Consider the following 20,330-nt stretch of genomic DNA (forward strand, 5'->3'; position numbering starts at 1 on the left):
AAAACCAAACCACAAGAAACCTCAACATATCGCTGAATGACATAATGTGGCAACTGCAGAGCACTTCGGCGTCTCTGCCGCTGTCGCCTCCACAAAGCTCACAGGCCATTTCAAAATAAACTTCCACTGTTGCGTTTGATCCATCCAAATTTTCCACACTGCAGAGTTTAAAGATTAAGATTTGATACCAAGCGCTCAGGCGCTTTCAGCCCGTCCCCCTCCCCGAACAACAAAAACCAAACCTTGCAAAAACACAATAAAACACAGCAAATGGTGTTTATTGTCAAAGTGTAGGAGTAGGACAATGTTATATGTGCATAATTCATTATTGTGTAACTCTAATTGTGCAACAAACTAAGCTACAGTATATACAGACATCTATCATTAACTGTTGATAGCTGGATGACAGTTATACTGTATAACAGTAAATCTAGTTGGCCGGTTGCTTGGGCAGGACAGCCTTTACAGACGATCCCACAAGAGCCCAAGACTTTGGTATCATCTGCATCAAATGCAAAATGGTGACTCTTACTCTTACAGTGTAATATCAATCAATACAACTAAACACATCCATTAAAAACATCCACATGAATATACTCAATGCAACAAATGTTATGCAGAAAAATCTCCCTCCCGCCCACTCCCTCTCTTTTGCTCTCTTTTGTCTCAATAAAACCCAGTAAAGGTTAAACAAACATTTAAATGTTACATATCCCATAAAAGTAAAGGAGAATAATGTTATGAGAACCCCCAGTCTAGATAGCAACGATGCTTTGTGAAAAATATATGTATAGTAGAGTGAACTAAACATTTACATGATTTTACAGGTGGAAAGAAAACATCGTTTTGACATAACTCTTTTATAATAATAATAATAATAATAATAATAATAATACAGCCCCACAGTCTTATGAACATGCTTTGAGCTCTTGTTACTCACTCCGATCACGGTCCATGTGATCTCAGGCCGTCCGCCTGTCACAGGGTTGTGGTTGTGTCAGTGTGTATACATGTTTTTCTGAGTGACTGATGTGGATGTATGCGTGTCTGTAATGTCAGAGTGTGGTCTGCTGCGTCTGCGGGCTCAACAGTCCCCTGAGTTGTGCGAATGTGGCCCGGTTTCCATTTTCCAGTCTCTCTGGTCGGTGCCGTCTCCCTGGCCGTGCTGGGACGCAGCGGGGGACAGGGACATCTGTCTGCGCGGGTTGCCGCTGTGCATGGTGTTCCAGTGGCGCTTCAGATCCGACGCTTTGATGAAGGCTTTGTCGCAGGAGCCGCAGTTGAATGGCCGCTCGCCCCGGTGCTGCCGTTCGTGGTCTTTCAGGTGAGACTTGTGCTTGAAGGCCTTTTCGCACATTTGACACGCGAAGGGCCTCTCGTTGCTGTGGACCCTCTCGTGCCTCTTCAGGTCGGGGCCCCTGATGAAGGCCTTGCCGCACACGACGCAGCGGTGAGGCTTGAAGCCAGAGTGGATCTTCAGATGCTCCTTGAGGTGGGCGGCGGTGGTGAAGGCTTTGGGGCAGTGCTCGCAGCCGTAGGGGCGATTGGCGGTAAGTAGCCGCTCCTTTTTGGCGTTGTGGTCCATGGGCTTGGCGCCCGTGGTCTGGCAGGAGCCGTGGTCGCGGTGGCCGTAAAGCAGGTACTCCAGCTTCATGTCACTGGAGGAGGAGGAGCCCCAGCCGTGGCTGTGAGGATCTTTGCTCATGTTGGTGTTGTAGTTGTGCGGCTGCGATACGTGGGAGCCCCCGGGCCCCATGCTATCCATCCCCTGATCGTAGAAGCTGTTCTTCCTCACCTCCTCCATGGCCAGCTCCTTCAGGATGGCGTCCTGAGCTCGCATCCCGTGGTCGCCGGGAGCCTGGTTCTCCCGGGTCTTCATGTTGGTCAGCTCACGTTTCTGCGTGCACAGGTTATCCAGGAAGTTGATCCCCAGGATCTGGCCGGATGACATCATCATATTGATGTCCTTCTTCCTCACGGCGAGCCGGGCTGTGTACATGTAATTGAGCACCTCCTCGAAGATATCAGAGCGGATGAAGTCCAACTCCACGATGGAGTTGTCCTCGTCGCTCTGCTTCTTGAAGAGCTTTTTGAAGTAGTTGCTACAGGCTGCTAAGACACAGCGGTGAGCCCTGAACTCGATGTTTTCCACCACCACCACCACATCACAGTGCTCACCTTCCATCCTCTGCTGGTTGAGCATCTTCAGAAAGGTGGCTTTGTGGTCATAGTCGATATATCTCAGTAAATCAGACATGTTGCTGGTCAAAGTGGCGCAACCTGCAGAGGAGAAAAAAACAAAGACAAAACACAACAACTATGGTCAAATACGTGGATTTCCACAACATATCGGACATGTCTGTAACCTGCACAACTGAGGGGTGGAGCTCCCTTTGCATGCTTCTTTGCGAGAACAAATACAGGCCGAGTATGGAACAAACATCCACACGTTATTGTGGGAATAACATGCAATCAATATCGCACTTGTTTACAGATGTCCGTCACCGTGCAGAGAGTTAACAAAAGTAAGCTAAATCAACCATGCAGAAATCCCCTGGAAAAAAAATACGACAGGCCCGACAGCAATGAAAGCCGCAGAAATGCTAACGAAAAATAAAAACGCTAGCAGAGACAAACAGACGCACTTTTCTCAACTTGGGTAACGCGTTTTAGCCGCCGTGCTCGCGTGACAGTCGCGTCGCGTGCAGAAAGGATAACCTTAGCAAGAATATTTCACATTTCACTGCGCCCAGCCATTTTGGTCAGCAAGCCTCCATTGGCATGTTTCTGGTGTCTTTAAAGCAGTTCACAAACAGCGGGGAACACGGCGGGCGAGCGGGCAAAACAAACCGCGAAAAAACGCCGCGTCGTTTTCCGCGCCGTTCAAAGCGACGAAGAGAAAATGAAAAATGTTTAATACCCGAAGCCTGAACGCGATCCCTGTGTTGTCACGCAAGGCAGTCGACGACGATCCAGAGCTGTCGTTTTTCCTCTTCCTCCTCTTGTTGTTACTGTTGGGCTCCACAGGAAATGTCGCATTGTTCTGCTGCCACCTACTGCACCGGAGCAGGTACTTCACCGAGATCCTGTATGTGCAAGAGGAGGACTCACTACTCATTGTTCTGTGCCTCAATGATCTGTTCAAGAATAAAATAAAAATAGAAATAAAAGCACGAATGGGATTAAGGCTTATATCTTATATCAACACACACTGTACATGCATCACATACGTAACCACCTACTTCATGTATGTATAGTAAGTGTTTTGGTCATTTATATTTATTGAAAATATTAATTTTACATTTTAGTAATCTTAGTATTTATGTAAATATGCTTTAGAGGCCTCTGGCTTGTTGTCATCTTGATCGTGACTCTCTACAAGAAAATATCTTGTATCTCAGTGAGTATAAATAAAATAATAACATTATTTTTTAAAAAAACAGCCTTTCTCCTTTTCTTTTCTGACAGTGTTGGTTATTAAGCTGTATTTTCTTTTGTTATTGAACTTTTGCAGTATGCTACACTCTTTTACATGTGCAGTAGTTATATAAAATTTACCCACATAGTTTCATTGATGATCTTATGAAACTGTAGAATGAATGGTTGCAGTACGTGAAACGGTTCTTCTCTTATTTGAGCTGTTGCCTTTAATCAATATTTCTTATTGACAGCCTAGAGATAAAGCCTAAAAATAAAGCACAATTACTGCACATGCTGTCAATTTGCTTAAATGATTATCACAACGCCAGCAGGTCTCCGCTTTGCTTAGACATTTCTCAGTAAGTGGATCATCTGAGATTGTTTGCGAATTGAACATTTACAAAGACGAACTAGTTCTGTTTTTGTGCACCCAGCAACAGCGACAGAGTGAGACCTCTTGAATTTTTCTCCTCGCCGCCACACACGCACGTACACACCGGGGCGGGGCGGGGCTTCAACATAATTACCTGAAGCCGTGAGGATCCTGTTTTAATTACCCCCAGGACATTTCTTTAAACAGACAAATTAAGTGTTTAGAGCAGTTGGGTTAATAAATAATCAAGTACAGCTTAGAGCGCCAACCCTCTGCAATTATGTTTAACCAAAATTTAAATGAGGTAAAGATTTATAAAGATTTTAATAATCACGTTGTTCTTCAGTTACTTTTTTTTTTTTTTTTTAGTGCCTGAGGATAAGAAATCAGTTTGGTCTCTTATTGCTCATGTCCACTGATTTAAACACTATTTATTCATTATTTATTTTTCAATAAAAACTGAATAAATTCTCACCTTAAGGATTGTCCAGCAGTTAGTTTTATGATTCAATGTAATAAAAAGGCTCAGCCACAGCAGGATAAATCATTATTTGTAGGTTCTCGTGACGACATAGGGGAATTATTGTCTTCTGTAATGGTCGCAAAAACTGTAAAAACCATCTGAATTTAAAACTAATATCATCTGTAAACAAGACATAAATAATAAAGTAATTGAACGGTGACAAGTTTCAGCTCTATGGTCAACATTTTATTATTGGAGAAGAAAACAGCAAATTAAAACAAATGCATTTGCCACTTTTATTTCACCATAATGAGGAAAACATGGCTACACACGGACAAGAACTGGTTATTGGGATACAGTTGAAGAGATGAGGGAGGCATACAGCTGACATGTTCAGGGTGGTGGGCTGACAGATCTCTCTTGGCTTCGCATCTAATTTGGGCAGAACTCGACAGTCTGAGCCCTTTGCCTCACAGTCGCCCAAACCTGGGGCTTGTGACGCAGCCGATCATCTACCCTGGGAAACATTCAAAGCCCGCGCAGGCACATAGAAAGTCTATTTCTCGCTCAGAAATCTTAATTCCTTGGCATTTTGCCTAAAGCAGACCGTCTCCAAAGAATCAATCGATGACAAACATTAAAATGCTGAAATGATCATAAAAAGGGAAATGCAATTCAAGCAGACATGACAGAAATCAACAGTGACAGATAAGTTACTAATCCTCCTTGGGAAGCTTCGATATGTACAGTACTGGGCTGTAGTGATTTTCTGCAGCGGCATACCTGAAATCATCGTGTGGTCGGAGTGAGAGGCGATGCTTGCCGGCAAATGAGGTTGGCACTTCTACAGCAAGGTTAAATAGTGTACGCTACCTAACATATACAGCCTACAGCAACTTTAAGTTTCTGGAGTGATGGCTTTATTTCATAAATAAAACGTTGCTACAACAATTATTCTCAATAATCATAAAAATGCATCAAAGTCATAAGGCAGTGAAAGCAACGGGTCTGCTTGCTGCACACGGGGCTTCGGCGTGCAGATGGGATCGAGAACCGGTTATAAAATCGTACAGTTTTCAGTATGATCTTGCCGTTTGTTTGATAATGCGACGTTGCGTCCTTCTCATGCAAAATGCATTTATTTGTCTTGCAGGTGATGGTTGCGACTAGCGGCGAGCTGCAGCATTTGGAGAGTAGGAGGCCTTTCCAGTCCTCTGACAATCCTGGGGTAACGTGTGGCGTTCTGGGTTTTGGATTCTGGGAGGTTGAACAGAAAAACAGCCCTCAGTGTTACTCCTGAAAGAAAAGGGGAAACAGCCGTCAGTAACCGTCCTGCGTATTCAGTCACATCAAAACCTTCAGTGCCAAACCGCATCCTGCTAAAAGCTGAACGTGAGCCTGATAAAAGGTTACGGCACTTTTATCCCTCGTAAACGGATGCACAGAGGGGACGACAGAATTACAAAAAGTCACGTCCACAACATAAATGCACACACAGTCAGGCTTCTCAGGGACCTTCTGACCGTAACTAACTTACAAACAGCTACTTTACTATCCATTTAGGGTGTGAACACAAGCAGTTAGTCAGAAAGGCTGCCGTCACGACTGAAAAACAAACACAGAAAGTTGTCAGTCGATCTGTAAACATGAAGCTCCAATTTGGGAGAAACGACTTTAGGAAGCAGGACTTGGTCTACTGGATTTGATATGTTCTCAAGATAAAAGAAAGTAAATTTTGAGGATTTCAGGGATGAATGTGACGGGCTTTGAGATTAGTCAAATTTATTCCTAAATGTTAAGTGCTGGAATTACTTTAAAATGTCATATTGAAAAGATGATATTTAACACCCGTTTAGCCATTAATAGGTTCATGTGCTCGTGTTTTGAAAGATTGTTCTAAAAGCATGTTAATGTTTTGATTTTGAAGGACTTTAAAGCTCACACCGGTTTTAACCTTGTGTGTGTGTGTGTGTGTGTGTGTGTGTGTGTGTGTGTAAGCTCAAAGTGAGAAATCGTTCTAAATGTTCACGTTGTGGAAAACGCTTCAACAATCTGTGTGTGTCTACAGCGGAGAGAGCCAAGCATCCAAAAGACCAGAGGAAAACCATTTAGTATCATGTTAATCATGCTACTCAGAAACATAGCCGGTCTGACACACGGATTAGACAGCACGCACACACACACACACACACACACACAGAGGACTGAGGGCAAGGCCGCAGAAACAGAGCCAAGCATTCCCATCTGGTGAGTCACACAAGCACACGCATGCACGTTCCCTCATCCCAAACCCTGCGCCTTGGGTTCGTTTCAGTCGAAAACCAGTGAAATGACAAGCTAAAAGAAAAGAAAAGGTTGACCAGAATAAACCGGACAGTCCCTCGAGATAAAAACGCTCGAGAGAAAAGCTGGCGAGGTGATAACGATGAGCGAACTGAGACGCGTCCCTCCCTCAGCTCCACACCTGAAGGCATCCTCACCACGCCGACACACGACGGGCAAGTTGAAACACAAATGGCTGCATTTGTGAAAGTTAGCAAAATCGCTGCCAGAGGAGTTTTCTCTCCCCCAAAACAGACAGGAAGAGAGGAAGTGAAAGGTGCAGTATGTCGCCAAGCGTTTCAAACGTTCAGTGTCCCAGAAACACAGTCTGAAGGGATCTCAGGGTTTCGCCCCATGCAAACATTTCTCCCTATAAAGACTGTTAGTACTTTATTGTAGTTATTGTTATCTCTTTTGATGTAAACGACACCACAGCCAGTTGTGGGTTGTTTTTTTTGTGTTGTGCAAAACAAAAACCAGCATAAAAGTTTTACTGCAAACATAACTCATCCTGGCTTATGAAAATCTGTACAGCTGGTCACTTAAGGAGCCGTCCAGTTCTGGTTTGTGATTTTTCTTGTAAGGACAGTCGAGCTGAAAATAGACTGAGAGCAGGTCTGCGTTCACTCGAGCTCAGATTTCAGTCGATACAGACGGAGCGTTGAGGGAAGCAGAAGCCTGTTTAGCTGGTATTTTAATCGCTCATCGCTGGCCCTTTGTGAAGCCACACAACGTAGACACAACAAAGCGTGTGGAATATTTTTGCAGGTACAACTACTTCAACAGGACTCGTCTCCCCATCGCTCGCTCGTACTCCGGGAGCAGATTTGACATATTCTGTGAATAAAGATCTGCGCCGCCATTTAGATTTCTTTTAACATGACAAACTTCTTTTAAAAAGGACAAAGAGATGTGTGATACGTGCTGCTCTCTCTAAAGAAAAGGCACAGAGTGTGTGTGTGTGTGTGTGTGTCCAGCAGATGGGAGTGTTGCAGTCAAAACTACAAGAGATTGCATGAGAGGAGCGTTACTGTAAAGGTTGTTAAGCCTTGTCATTACGAGCCGAGTCTATAACATCCGGTCTGTGTGCACGCACACGTTGGCCGGCCTTTTCCCTGCAGGGGGGGGGGTGGAGGGGGGTGGAGCTGGAGTGACAGCAGCGGGATGCATTAGCTGTAAGCACTACAGAAGCAGGGCGGTCTGCACCAGTGAGAAGAGGTGCTGATGGGAAAGCAGCATGCCCAAGAGCCAAGACCCCACCTCCACAGACCAAAACCAGACCAGGCTAAAAACAGACAGAGCCAGGACCAGGACTGGGACCTCTTTGTCTTACCTGGGTCAGTCCTCCCCCTCTTCTGGCGTGATCTCTGTCTCTTTATGTACCACTACTTTGGTCACTGACATGTCAGGATGTTGTTCTTTAGCCTCCTTTATGGCCTGAGCCAGAGCCTACATACAGCAGGAGTGCAGTGCCAGGAGGGATCACCAGGGGGAGACAGAAAGTGGGGTGGGATGGGGTGGGGGAGGTGGGGGAGGCAGGGATGTCGAATTGTGAGTCCATATGCCAACAGAGAAGCCACATTTGTCATACTTCCAGTATTTGTTACAGTCACACAACATGAGTTAATAAAGTTTTGTTTAAAGTGTCACATGCTATGTGGTTAAAGTCCTGAGGGGGTCACTGAGGTCGACATCATTTTACTTGTTTTTCTCAAATCCAATTATATTGACTTTACAGGAAAACTCATGAGGACAGAGAAGAATTAATGAGAAGCAGAAAGGCTCGCAGAGACCTCATCGTGATCGATGTCCGCATCCCCCGTGATGACGATCCTTTTTTCGATTCTCGTCTCCGATATCCCTCCTTTCACCGTCTGAGCAACACAGAACAGAGAGGGAGACATCAAATGGGCGCAAACACAAAAATAAATGGCAGTAAACACCTCAAAGCTTCATTAAACACAAGTCCAAGTCCTCGAACGGAGCCACAGATAAGAGAAAGTCAGTGTGAATATAAACTCAGAAAATTAAGCTGCAACTTTCTGATGATCGATTTATCGATTATGATAAGAAAAAGTGGCAAAATAAACGAATACAAATAAAAATTATTTTGTATAATAACAAACTGAATATCTTTTGGTTTTGGAGAAACAAAGCCAGACATTTTTAGACTGTGGATGAACTTTTAAAAATTATATTTTCTGATATTCTTTGGACCAAACAGATAAATTCAGAATAATAAGAAGAAAATAAGGATTAGCTGCAGCACGGATGAAATCCAGCTCCTCCGGAGTGTTTTTGAATCAGTCCAATCAAAGTGAAGCTGCTGTGAGCAGTTCAATAACATCACCTCCAGCAACTTCTGCTTATTCCAGTAAAACAGATAAACAGAGATGCAGATGAGAGGAGTTTGTAATGAGACACGTTTCTGTACCAAAAGCACACACTCCTCGCCTGTTTTCCCGTGTGTTAAAGGAAAGGCTAACGCAGGCTAACGTGCCGGCTGCGGTCGTGTCCGAGTGTCAAAGAGAGCAGCGGCAAAACAGATGAGCTCTGACCTTCGTGATGTGTGTGGTTGTCGTGGTGCTGGTGGTTTCAGAGGTGATGGTCTGAGCACTCAGCAACACCCCGGGATCCAAGTCACCATTAGTGTCAACCTGTTGATAAGCACAACACATTTTCAAATAGCTTTTTATGTTTGTACCTACTACCCTGGGCCCTCTTTTTGAGGTCCGAGCAAAAATATAATTCACCGTTAATGTGCAGTAGCTTTCAAGTTGCACTGATATTTTTGGCCACTTGTGGGCAGAGGAAATTTGAATCAAGCTGAAAAATATCTGACATGCTGTGGCCTTAGAAAGCTGCTAGTTGCTCAATCTAAACTTACTCAACTTAACATGTTGGAATGTGTCAGCCTTGGGTTCACTACTCGCTTCCCTAAAAATATCAGTTAATGCAGCTTTTGCTAAGGCCTTAACAAACAAAAAAAAATTACAGCTACTATTAAGATGTGGAAGATGTAAAATGAAAGCAATGCCAATGTTTTGCTCATGTGTACCTCTGCAGACTCATAGGTGATAGTTTTTGTCTCTGTGTGGATCACAGGAGTCTCTTTGGTTCCCTCCGTGACAGCATCAGGACTCTAGTGGACGAAAGGGCAAAATGGCCGCAAATAAGAGCATGCAGAGGGAAAATCAGCAACAACAACATCATCCAAGCTGTAGGTGTTCCCTGTTGACTGTGCAGCTTTGTTCTCAAAATACCTCCACACGCTGATCAAATTGACACAAATAAATGCCACATGCTAATAAACTAAACCAAGTACTGTCACCGAAGAGCCTCAATCTCTAAACAAGCATGCAGTCATGCATTAGAGTCCCTGATCCAGTGGAGGAGAGGATACCGGAGAATGCAAATCACAAGGTTTCGATCAAGTGCGCTCACCACATCGTATTAAAAGGTTCCCTGATCTACTCAGCAACAAACTGTGAAGTTAGGAAGTTGCGACACATCCATGCTTTTTGGTCAACATTTTTCCCCCCTTGATTATTAGTGGCAGATTGTGTCGTCAGGAGGGCAGGGTGGAGGTGAGGTTACAGGGCCCAGGCTGAGACCACTGGAGTCGATGCAGGGTTACCTCCAACTGAGATGGGGCTGGAGGTGGACGAGTGAGAGAGTAAGTCAAGGTCACTTCCTGTTGGCTGGACTTCTGCTTTTGTCCTTCCGTTTCTCCTTTCTTTGCTTGGGTTTGAACCATCCCTTCTTCTTCTGCCATAACATCTCCTCTCGCTCCTGAAGTCTTTTCGTCAACACGGTCTCCTTCCAGTTTCAGTTCTTCGTCACACTCCTCCTCCTGTTCTTCCTCCTTTCCATCTGTCACTTCCTCTTCTGTTTTCTCTACTTCGTCTTCTGAGCTGTCCATCTGCACATCGTAGTACTTCTCCTTTTCAAAGGGAAAAGGTTTCAAGATGTCCGAAAAGGTCTTTTGTGCTCCTGCTGGTGAACATTCATCCACCTCTGCTATATCATCTTCTAACTCTGTCGGAAACTCTTGTTCCTCGAAATACTGCACTTCATTGGAAAACTGAACTCTTTTGCCATCTACTTCTGTGTGCTTCCTCTCTTCTACATTTTCAACAGCTGCCAATTCCTCCAAACACTTCTCTGCTGCTTCCCCTTTGCTCAGTGCCTCCTCTGTTGAAGGCAGCTTCTCTTCCTTTTCACAGGCTCTGACGCAAGCCGAAGCAACAGTGAATCCGAAACCACAATTGTCACCTTTTGACGTCAACACCTTTACCTCCATGTCTGCATCCTCTCCTTCCCCATTTTCCTTCTCTGCTGCTAAGGTCAGCACTGCAGACTCTGACAAAGTATTACTGCCAGACAGGCTCTCATCTAACCATAAATTTGTTGCTGCTGGTGCCTTTTCTACTTTTAGCTCCACAGATGTGCAGTGCTGAAGCTGCTCTGATGGTGGTGTGATGCCTCGAACAAATGATTCTTCTGACGAATCTCCTAAACTACTGCCACTAATATGCTCTTGTGGTGCAGCTAAATAATCTATCGCCCCTTCTGCAGGCTCCGCAGACGTTAGTTTGACTGCGAGCTCGGCTGTTGTATGCACTGGCTCGGCTTTTGCAGCCTCTGCGGTCTGGATATTCACCGTTGACTTGGGAGCCGTTGCCTCCGTCTCTGTGGCAACCGCTGCTTTCTCCTCTGGTTCAGCTGATGCCTGTAAAATGTAAATTGCATAATTAGATTATGCTGTGCTTCACTAAGGCAAAAAATCCACTCAATACTGGGCAGTCTCACATCACACACCTGGTAGAGAAAGGTGGTTAATGTGGGTTATTCATTGTGTGAAAACTGAAATCAGTACATATAACAGGCATTTGAAGACCATTACGGTTTCGGTTACACCTAAACTACTGCAGAACTGCATTTTGAAATCTGCAAACACCAGAGAGTGAAGTGGTCACCTTTTGAGAGGAGGAAACCCATCCCAGCGTAGACTGATGGGACAGAGAGATGGACAAACACCAGGACAGAGAGAAAGGAAAAGAGAGGACAGTCAAAAATCGCCACAGACACCAGACAAAGGGCAAAGGGAGAGAGGATGAAAAAAAAAAAATATCGTATGGATTGTATGGAATACCATTATGTTGATCATTAAATCCGCTGTACCTAATGCGAAGATGAACAAATCCTTAAACCTCAAATGAAAATCCGGTTTTGGAGTTGCTGAAATCCACCAGCAGCAAAATTTCCACTAATCTGCTTTTGAAAAACAGTTTCTTAAGAACAGTGAAATCTCTTTTTAGGTAGAACCATACAATTGTTTTCCTGACTCATTACGGAGGCAGAGAAGGGGGGATTTTGGAAGATGAGGTGGGGAAAGCTGCAGCGGTGGCACTGAGCCAGGCCTATGAAGTCACCGCTTTCAGGGAACTGATAACAGAGGTGAAATAAAGAAATGGTGCAGCTGCGCTAAAAAAACAAAACAAAACCCAAAACACCAGAAAACAAACAAGAGCCAGCCAGAGCTCCCGTTTCTTTCCTTATCAGCCGTGGGAGCCAGCTGCTACAGCAAGGCGAGCTGTTTTAGCTGTCAACAAACTCAAAACAGTTGTACCAAGAAAGAAGCAGCGGGCTTGATTGCAACAGAAACCAGCAGTTTGGCAAGTGTGAGAGTTAACGTTGGGAGTTAGGGGACTGTTAGCCATGCACAGCGCTAGATTACACTGTTGTTAGACTGGCTTGGCTGCTGCTGGAGAGAAGCCAATGGGGGTAGGCTGAGGGTGGTGTTGGTGGCGGTGGAGATATGGAGGGAGGCAGCCAAAACCGAGTTGTCGCTTTTAGTATTCATACGATACCGCAGCTAAGGATGTGGTCGTAGACTCAGAAAGTGTGATCTGAGTCAGGCCGGACTTCGACTGCCCCTCTTCGAAGGTGAAGATTTCTGCTTTCTTCTGCAGGGCGTCAGAGGTTTTCGTCTCTTTTACTGCCTTTGTCATTACGCTGACGACCTCAGGAGCCCCGGTCTTCACCTCCTCAGAAATCCACGATGCCATGGCCTTTTTAGGGGAGTCAGCGCCTTTAATCTCACTCATGTCACCAGTTTTCATCTCCATCTTCGGACTCTGAGTCTTGACTACCACAGTTTTGGCTTCTATAACAACAGAAGTATCTTCTTTCAAACCTTCTTTGTCTTCAGAGGTAGAGATTTCCTTTTCCTCATCCTTTGCCTCTTCGGGGACTACAGACTGCTCGATTTCATCCACAGTACTTGTGTCTTTGCCCTCTTCTTTATCCTCCACCTCCTTCAAGATAATGAGCATACCCTTCTTGTCGCTGATGGCCTGGGACACTTCCTGCCTGACAGCTCCGGGGCTGACCTTCACCAACGACCTCTCCGACACCTCCTCCTGGGAGTCAGGGGTTTTTTCTTCCACCTCCCTGAGGGTCCTGTCCATGAAGACGTCATCATCCATAGTGGTTGACAGACTAATCCCGTGTGGCCCCGAGGAGGTGGCTAAATCAGTCCCAATACTATCCACCACGTATTTCACCAGATATCCTGCCGCCTGGGGAGACACTTGGCTTATTGGAAATGGATTGGATTGTTCAGGTTAACAGACAAAGGGCATCGCACAGCCAAGATGGTGAGAATAAGCTCAAGAGACTACTTAACTAGACATAACACATGCACAGACTGAGCTCCATAAGTACATAGAAAAAGACGCACTAGTTGCACATAGTTTTTAACCTTGTTTCTCTGTGTAGATTTGGCAGTGTTATCTGTGACAGAACCATAACAGTGAAGAGCAATGTTGTTGGAATTTCTATCAGCATTTGATTTTCTAGGTATAGTTTCTTTAATGGATTACCCTTACTGATTTGCTTCATTTATTTTCTCTAACATAACTGTTTTATACCGCTTTCACTCCTGCAAGCTTCCCCCTCTTGGATAATAAAGCTAAATTTGATTTAAAAAAAAAAAAAAGTCAAAATATGTTGTTTCTTAAAAGCTGGAGATGGAATTACATTTCAAGCTTCAATTACATTTTCAGAGAGATAAGAAAAAGACCAGATACAGGAAATAAAAGTGGAGAAACTGCACATGTGAAGCAGCGAGAGGCAAAACACCAACAATGGTCCAAATGTCCATAAATCTGGATCTAGGAAGAAACAAAGGGCAAAACACGACACCGCAATCACAAAAAACAAGAGTGTTTACGTGTGAAGAACAAAGAGAAGGAAGCAGTTTACCTCAGTGGCTTTAGGCTCCACCACCCCTTTTGTCTCTTCTCCTGCAGGCTGCTTGTCTTCACTCTATAGAAGGAAAAAAGTACAGAAAAAGGTCACAAAGATTCAGACAGCCAGAGGGAAGGACACGTCCAGCGTGAGGGAAATCAGCTTCTTCAGTCAGACATGTTTGATGTCAGAGATTAGCCTTCAGAGGCTACAATTAGTGCCGTCCGTTTGTCCTGCGTGGGTTCACCCGGTTGTGTCAACACAAGTAAAAGCAGAAACGCTGATAAAACTGTTCATACACGTTATATCACAGAGCTCCACAATCACATTACTGATTAATGACTGCACCATCCATTACTGATACCAATTAATATGTTAATCAGCTGCTCAGAAGACATGAGGTGACACAAACTTATTTGCGCACTAACGCCGAATGACTTTGCAGGTTAATTTTCTTCATCAAGGTGCCCAAACTCTCCTTTAACATGCAGATTCATCTGGAATATAAAATGTACCGCAGCACACTCATTTTGAGATAGATAATGTGGCTCTTGCTCCATTTCAAACACTGAATTTACTGCATTATGACTCATAACACGAACACTCTTGAGACATCTTTGTTTACGCAAAAAAAAAAAAAAAAATCTCCTCGCTGATGTCATGCTTCACACACACATGCCGTTATTCAGTCTGCTGTGGACGGCAGCTTACATCCTGCAGCTCCAGCGGCTCTATCATCGGCGCCTCATCCGCCCTGGGTGAGCGAGCGGGGGACGAGGAAAGTCTCTTCTCCCATTCGGTAAGGCCCGGCGTGCTGCAGCCCGTCTCCAGGAAGGAGCGCTTCAGTTCGCTGATGTTGGTTTGGTGCTTGACCATCTCTGCTGGAGGTGAGGAGTCCTACAGCAGCCGGTCAACCATGATACAAGGAGATGAGGCCAGGAGCAGCGCGGAGGGAACAACGGCCATGCTTTATGTACGCAACGAAAGCAACCAACCAAGCAACCAATACAAACCTAAAACAACTGTGTCATGTGCTTCATTACTTGCATTTATTGTTCACAGGCCTGTTTAGGAGGCCGGGCAACAACTCGCACAAACAGCAACGTAACAGCAAAGGAATCCACTCACGGAACCAAAAGGAGCAGCTTGTATTTAAATATTTAAATAGTTAAGCTGGTCCTAAATGCTTATTTAGGACCAGCTTAACTAAATGAAAACAAACGATTTCATGCAAAGATTCACAGATTTAGTTTTACAGGTTTAGATAACCACTACACTCCCAAATCTCGTTAGAAGTTACAAACACTGGTTGATATTTGGTTTAATTTCTGTTACTTTATTTCTCGCAAAAATTCATTTGGATGCTTACAGCAAGAAATCTTAGGTTAGACTCGTAGGTTAGACGTATCTGATGTCAGTTAGGATTTCAGCATACCATAAAGCACCTGCATGCACATTTCAGTCATGCATTTTCTTACCAACCTCTAGCATCAGATTACTATGCTTGATAAAAACGTTTTCCCCTTTTACTCTTCTTATGAAACTATACTGTAAAGACAAAAGAGGGGAGAGGAATTGTGAGGGTGCTTTGCCATGGTAAATTTAGACTCTGAGAAATTGGGAGCTTTGCCCTCAGCTTTATGGCTGAACGATAAGATGGAGTTAAGTCAACTGACTAAAGAGTCACAGTAAAAGCCATGGATTAGAAAAAACCCTGAAAACTGTGAAATCTGACTCTTGGGCGCAGCACCAGGAAAAGAAACATGAACATGACTCCACTATTTACAAGTAGAAGCACTTGAGAAATGAGCTGGAATGGCGTGTTTAGAAGCTGTGACAGCTTTTGCAGCGGCAAGAGCAACTGGTCAGTCTGGTGTGTGGCGTGATAGCGAGTGTGTCAACAGAAACAGGAGCAGGCAAGCCAAGGCGAAGAGACGGCACAAAGTGACTGATGACGGATGTTTGAGTGGCTCAGTGCATCTGGTGGTGGATGTGGTGCGATGCACTGAGCAGGGCCATGAAACGAGCCCAGTGTACCTGAGTCCGCATCTCAGAGTCCTCATCTGCATCCGACTGACAGCGAGAGAAGAGGAGGAAGAGGAGAAGAGTGTGAGACAAGGAGGAAAGTGGTTTGATTAAAGTGAAGAGAAACATAGAAATCAGGTGAAGACAAGGTGAACGACAAGGGGCGGCAAGCGGAGAGAAATGACAGGCAAAATATGGTGGGCTGAATTAATAAAATTAAAAGACTGTGTAACAGAAATTGAGCAGTTGCTAAACCCTTCTCCCTTATCATCTGCCCAGCTCACAAGCTTTGAATTACTCCACATGTTGAAGTGGTGTGCATGGAGTGAAAGTGGAAGTGATTTTCAAGTTTGACTTTTTGTTTCTTCTTTCCATGACCAACAGTGAAAATTCAAGAATGTGTAACAAATGCTGCAGCTGTGACTTGTGGCTGAACGTTACATCCAAAGCCATGGACTAACTAAACTAAATGTTACCAGAGACAACATTACATTTACCAAACAGTCTTCATCCTGGAATCCTTTACCATTTATATGTAAGCTAAACAAAGCAGCTAAACCAGGCTGTGTCTCGGTCTTCTAGCATGACACTGTGTTTGTAGACATCAACTGGAGCCATCTCACGAGAAAGCCGAAGGTTTGCACCTAAGAATGAGAAGACCGATTTTGGCTCCTTTTGTCTAAAATCAACAGATGACTGGCACAAAGTTTGAAAGGTAAATCTGCCACCTTTATCGTTGTACACTGCTGCATTGTGTACTGTGTGGGAATAAAATGTTTGACAGGTGTGGCAACGTTAGCTAACTGGGCAGGGTTTAGCAAATGGTCTAGAGAGCCAAAGTGAAGCCAGAATTTCCACTTAACCTCATTCAAAATCCTAAACTGGCCTAAGATTTTTTTCTGTGCTCACAAAACTATCATTGCTAAAATCACAAAAGGTTTCAAGTTCTTTAAGCAAGAGCTTTAGCCGAAGCAGATGTAACTAGAATAAAGTCCCAGGAAAACTTTTGAGAAAGTAAGTAAATAAGTAAGTAAGTAAATTAAGTAAATTCTGAATGAGATATTATATCAAGTTACAGCTGAAGCTAAAGAGGCTAAGGCGAGCTGTATCATGATGACTTCGACTCTCTATTGACATCCATATAAAGTGTGTTTACAGATAAAGAGAAAACAAGGACTAAATGGGAATAACAAAATGTGAGGCATGCGTCACATGCAGAACTTCACGTGAGGAAAATCCTTTTTGTTTCAATGGGCATCACTTAATTTTGCAGCTTGGTCAATTCTTATACGTGAAGTTTTAAATACGATATCTTTCCTTGATGTACAAACCTCTGTTGCAGTCATCTCTCCATCAAAGGCAAAGTCAGTTTGTTCGCTGTCAGTCTGCTTTCACAAACAGACCAAAACCATCCCGAGTGGCAAGCAAGAGAACGACAAGAACCCAACTTGTAAACCCTTGAAAATGCATTTATCGTCAGAGATTCGTCGTAACCACAAATGGAACGAATGGAAATGCACTGTTCTGTTTCTGTACGCTACACATTATCAGACAACACTCCAGGTAAGGTTTGGAAAAGAGCAACGAAAAGTGAGGAGAGAAAAAAAAAGCAAATGAAAAGTAAGCAAGCAAAACAGACTCAGAGGAAGTTTAAACCTTCGGTCAGTCACATTGACGTTGAAGTGTAAATTTGCTTTGGATTTTGACAGGGCTAAATCCTGGAATTTTAAATTAATTTCAGGTCAGTAAAACATCTGGTGTTGTTGCTGGCCAAACATACAATAATGGGTAATAAAAAGTTGATTTTATGACTTTGAATAGTAACCTGACTGTCAGGTCCTCCCCCTCCTCTCCATGCATGTTGACACAAAGGGTGATCTGAATGCATTTATCTTTCATGGTCTCTCTGCATCACAGCATGTGTTATGTTACAGTGATCATCTGAGATTCAAAATGGTGTCCTTTTAGAGAGATAGAATAAAAAAAAAAACCCAAAACAAAACACATTTTGGTATTCAATAAGACAATAAGCTCCTTTTAGCCCTTTTCAGCAGAAGTTTAATTTAAATTATTCATCTTCATTTGTGCTGCTTTGCTTGGCTCAGACAGCAATGCAGAGAGACTTGAGTGCAATGAGAAATATTAAAGTGTTTCCGTGCTGGCATCGACTTTGTAGCAGTCACTTTCTACACTGTAAAGTCATGAATGTGGATGACAACACTGAGACGGGTTAGGCACAAAGCTATGTTTTTAAATATGAGGTTTGGTGAAGGATTAGTAACTAAATGAAGGTAGGTGATGTCTTCAAACCCTCATCATGTCTAGTTAACATGCTTAGTTAAACATTAACACGTATCCAAGATGACCTGTTTCACACTGCAGGATGACAGTGATATGGTTCATGGTTATTTGTTAGTCCAAAAAGTCCCAAACGGCACTCAGTATTTGTGTCTAACCCTCTCATTAAGGTGCAGCAAATACAAGCCAAATATGAATCGGTGAGACTTGCAAGTTCATCTCTGTGATGTTGATGAGGATGTGGTCTAAAGGATGAGGGTGTGACCGGGCAGAGATGAGGTTCTGAAAGTAGGAGGACTGACAGACACTGGGACAGACAGTCTCCAGGTCGGCTCTGAACTGGTGAGACAGCAGAGCGAGATACAGGACAGGATAAGGTGTTAACCGTTATAATGAACTGTTACTCTAAGCCAGAGGCAGGTACTGGATCATACAGGCGTACGCACACACACCTCCTCTTCCTCTGAACTGTCATGGTCATGGTAGCCCTGGGCTATGGAGGCGGTCAGGGAGGCTGCCTTGGGCTCCAGGTAGCAGAGGCACAGCGCCAGGGGGAAGGAGAGGGTGAGGGCGTAGGGCACGGAAAAGGAGGTGGAGAGCAGGAAGAAGAAGATGAAGAGGAAGCAGGGGATGAGTGACGGTGACTTAATGGGCAGGAAGTTCTGCGCGCACTCAGGGAGAAAGCGCATCTCTGACAGATCGGGGAAGGTGATGTAGCCGTCATCGTCCAGGAAGGAGGACAGGTCGGGCAGGTGCAGGGAGAAGGAGAAGAGCGTGCCACCGCGGCTCTTGCCCTGCTCTAGCCTCTGCTTGCGGGCGGAGAGCAGCAGCGCCTGCTCATCCAGCAGGGCGGCTTTGCGGTCGGCGAGGGCTTGCCGGCGACGGCGCCCAGCGGTGCACTTGGCTGGACTGACCGACGAAGCCCGCTTATGCGCGTTCTCCCTGCGCCTCCGCCGCACTTTAGTTGATGAAACGGGAGATGAGGGGAGTGAGAGCTCAGAGCGAAGGGGGTCAGTTGTGTATACACAAGGGGAACACTGATGGAGGGAAACGCCAACGGGAAAAAAAAGATGACGTGTGTGTAAATGGAGAGGAGCGAAGGGGACGGGGGCGAATACGCATGAGTACACACACACGTACACACACACGAGTAAAGTGTGGGGTCAAAGGAAGGACAAGAAAAGAAAAGCTAATTAGTAAAGCGCACAGAAGATGAAAAGCACTTAGGCCTACTCTACTGCAGTGGGTTAAGCTGAAAGCAACTGGGAGATTCTCATCAGCCATTAAGAAGTCTACTCACAAAAAAGAAAAAAAAAAAACCAAAAAACTAAAGTCTCACTTAAAAAGACAAGAAGAAAGACAAGTTGCAGCAGCTTTTAAGAAACACCCTCTGCCTCTCTGACAATCTGGTGGCATATTTGCATATATTACCTTACAAAAAAGACTATTTAAGCCCCTAGAAGGTTCCTTTAATCAAACTAAATGCAGCTCTGACTGCACTGAGCCTGTTAAGATGGCGGTTTACCTTTGTGTCTTGTTTGAGCGGTGTTGAGACAGCAGGCTCTGGCGTCTCTGTGGCGTTCAACTGAGCGTCTTCCTGCTCCGCCTTCTCTTCCTCCGCTTTCTTCTCTGGCGTTACAGTGGTGATAATCTCTCCCTTGGCGATGACTTTGGCTGGCCCGTCAGCGGCGCTGTCCTTCATGAGAGTCTCGTGGTTCTCCATAATGGGTGCTGGAGAACAGTTCAGACAAAGACTGATGTGACGCACTGAAATCAGTGACATTTTATGGACACCGATGGTCTGCCTTAAACTCCAGGGAAAATGTGTGCAGTGGAATAAAGGGTTTGATTCGCTCCTGGGTATTGTTGCTGTGACACCCATTGTGGCGTTGTCAGTGCGCTGCAAGTGAGCCAGGCATTATAGCTTTGCATGCTGGAAATCGCATTTTTTTTTCTTTTCAAAGAATTAAAGAGGAGCCAAAAAAACCCCCAACTAATTTTAACCTTAAGCAAAATGTTTACGTCATCATTTCCTCATACAAAAAGAAACAATAGCTTCATTTAGTGAGAAAAGTTTTCCCGACAAGTTCAGACCAGACAAATGAACACGACACAAATGAACTTCTGAATATATCCCTAATTAAAATAAACCGGATAAACGAACAGCAATGCTCG

The 20,330-nt window shown here is 44.4% G+C and overlaps 2 protein-coding genes across 2 annotated transcripts in view; both read right to left on the bottom strand.

Moving 5' to 3' along the window:
* Positions 1-262: 262 nt before the first annotated feature.
* On the bottom strand, positions 263-3,069 carry LOC124069842 (zinc finger and BTB domain-containing protein 14-like). Its single transcript, XM_046409321.1, has 2 exons — positions 2,921-3,069; positions 263-2,280 (listed from the first exon to the last, which is right to left on the bottom strand). The coding sequence occupies exon 2, from the start codon at positions 2,255-2,257 to the stop codon at positions 1,085-1,087; it is 1,173 nt and encodes a 390-aa protein (XP_046265277.1). The 5' UTR covers positions 2,258-2,280; positions 2,921-3,069; the 3' UTR covers positions 263-1,084.
* A 2,295-nt stretch (positions 3,070-5,364) lies between these two features.
* epb41l3b (erythrocyte membrane protein band 4.1-like 3b) overlaps positions 5,365-20,330 on the bottom strand; it is a 46,668-nt gene continuing 31,702 nt past the window's right edge. The window contains exons 13-27 of the mRNA XM_046407648.1: positions 19,681-19,886; positions 18,608-19,192; positions 17,189-17,242; positions 15,870-15,905; positions 15,315-15,380; positions 14,551-14,729; positions 13,848-13,908; positions 12,452-13,162; positions 11,558-11,590; positions 11,242-11,310; positions 9,637-9,720; positions 9,137-9,235; positions 8,372-8,452; positions 7,912-8,027; positions 5,365-5,552 (exon numbers count right to left, since the gene is read on the bottom strand). Coding sequence (XP_046263604.1) covers positions 7,917-8,027; positions 8,372-8,452; positions 9,137-9,235; positions 9,637-9,720; positions 11,242-11,310; positions 11,558-11,590; positions 12,452-13,162; positions 13,848-13,908; positions 14,551-14,729; positions 15,315-15,380; positions 15,870-15,905; positions 17,189-17,242; positions 18,608-19,192; positions 19,681-19,886 — 2,375 coding nt within the window. The 3' untranslated portion in view covers positions 5,365-5,552; positions 7,912-7,916. The remainder of the gene's footprint in view (positions 5,553-7,911; positions 8,028-8,371; positions 8,453-9,136; positions 9,236-9,636; positions 9,721-11,241; positions 11,311-11,557; positions 11,591-12,451; positions 13,163-13,847; positions 13,909-14,550; positions 14,730-15,314; positions 15,381-15,869; positions 15,906-17,188; positions 17,243-18,607; positions 19,193-19,680; positions 19,887-20,330) is intronic.

Source organism: Scatophagus argus, chromosome 13, assembly GCF_020382885.2.
Source record: "Scatophagus argus isolate fScaArg1 chromosome 13, fScaArg1.pri, whole genome shotgun sequence".
In the NCBI taxonomy this organism is placed as follows: domain Eukaryota; kingdom Metazoa; phylum Chordata; class Actinopteri; family Scatophagidae; genus Scatophagus; species Scatophagus argus.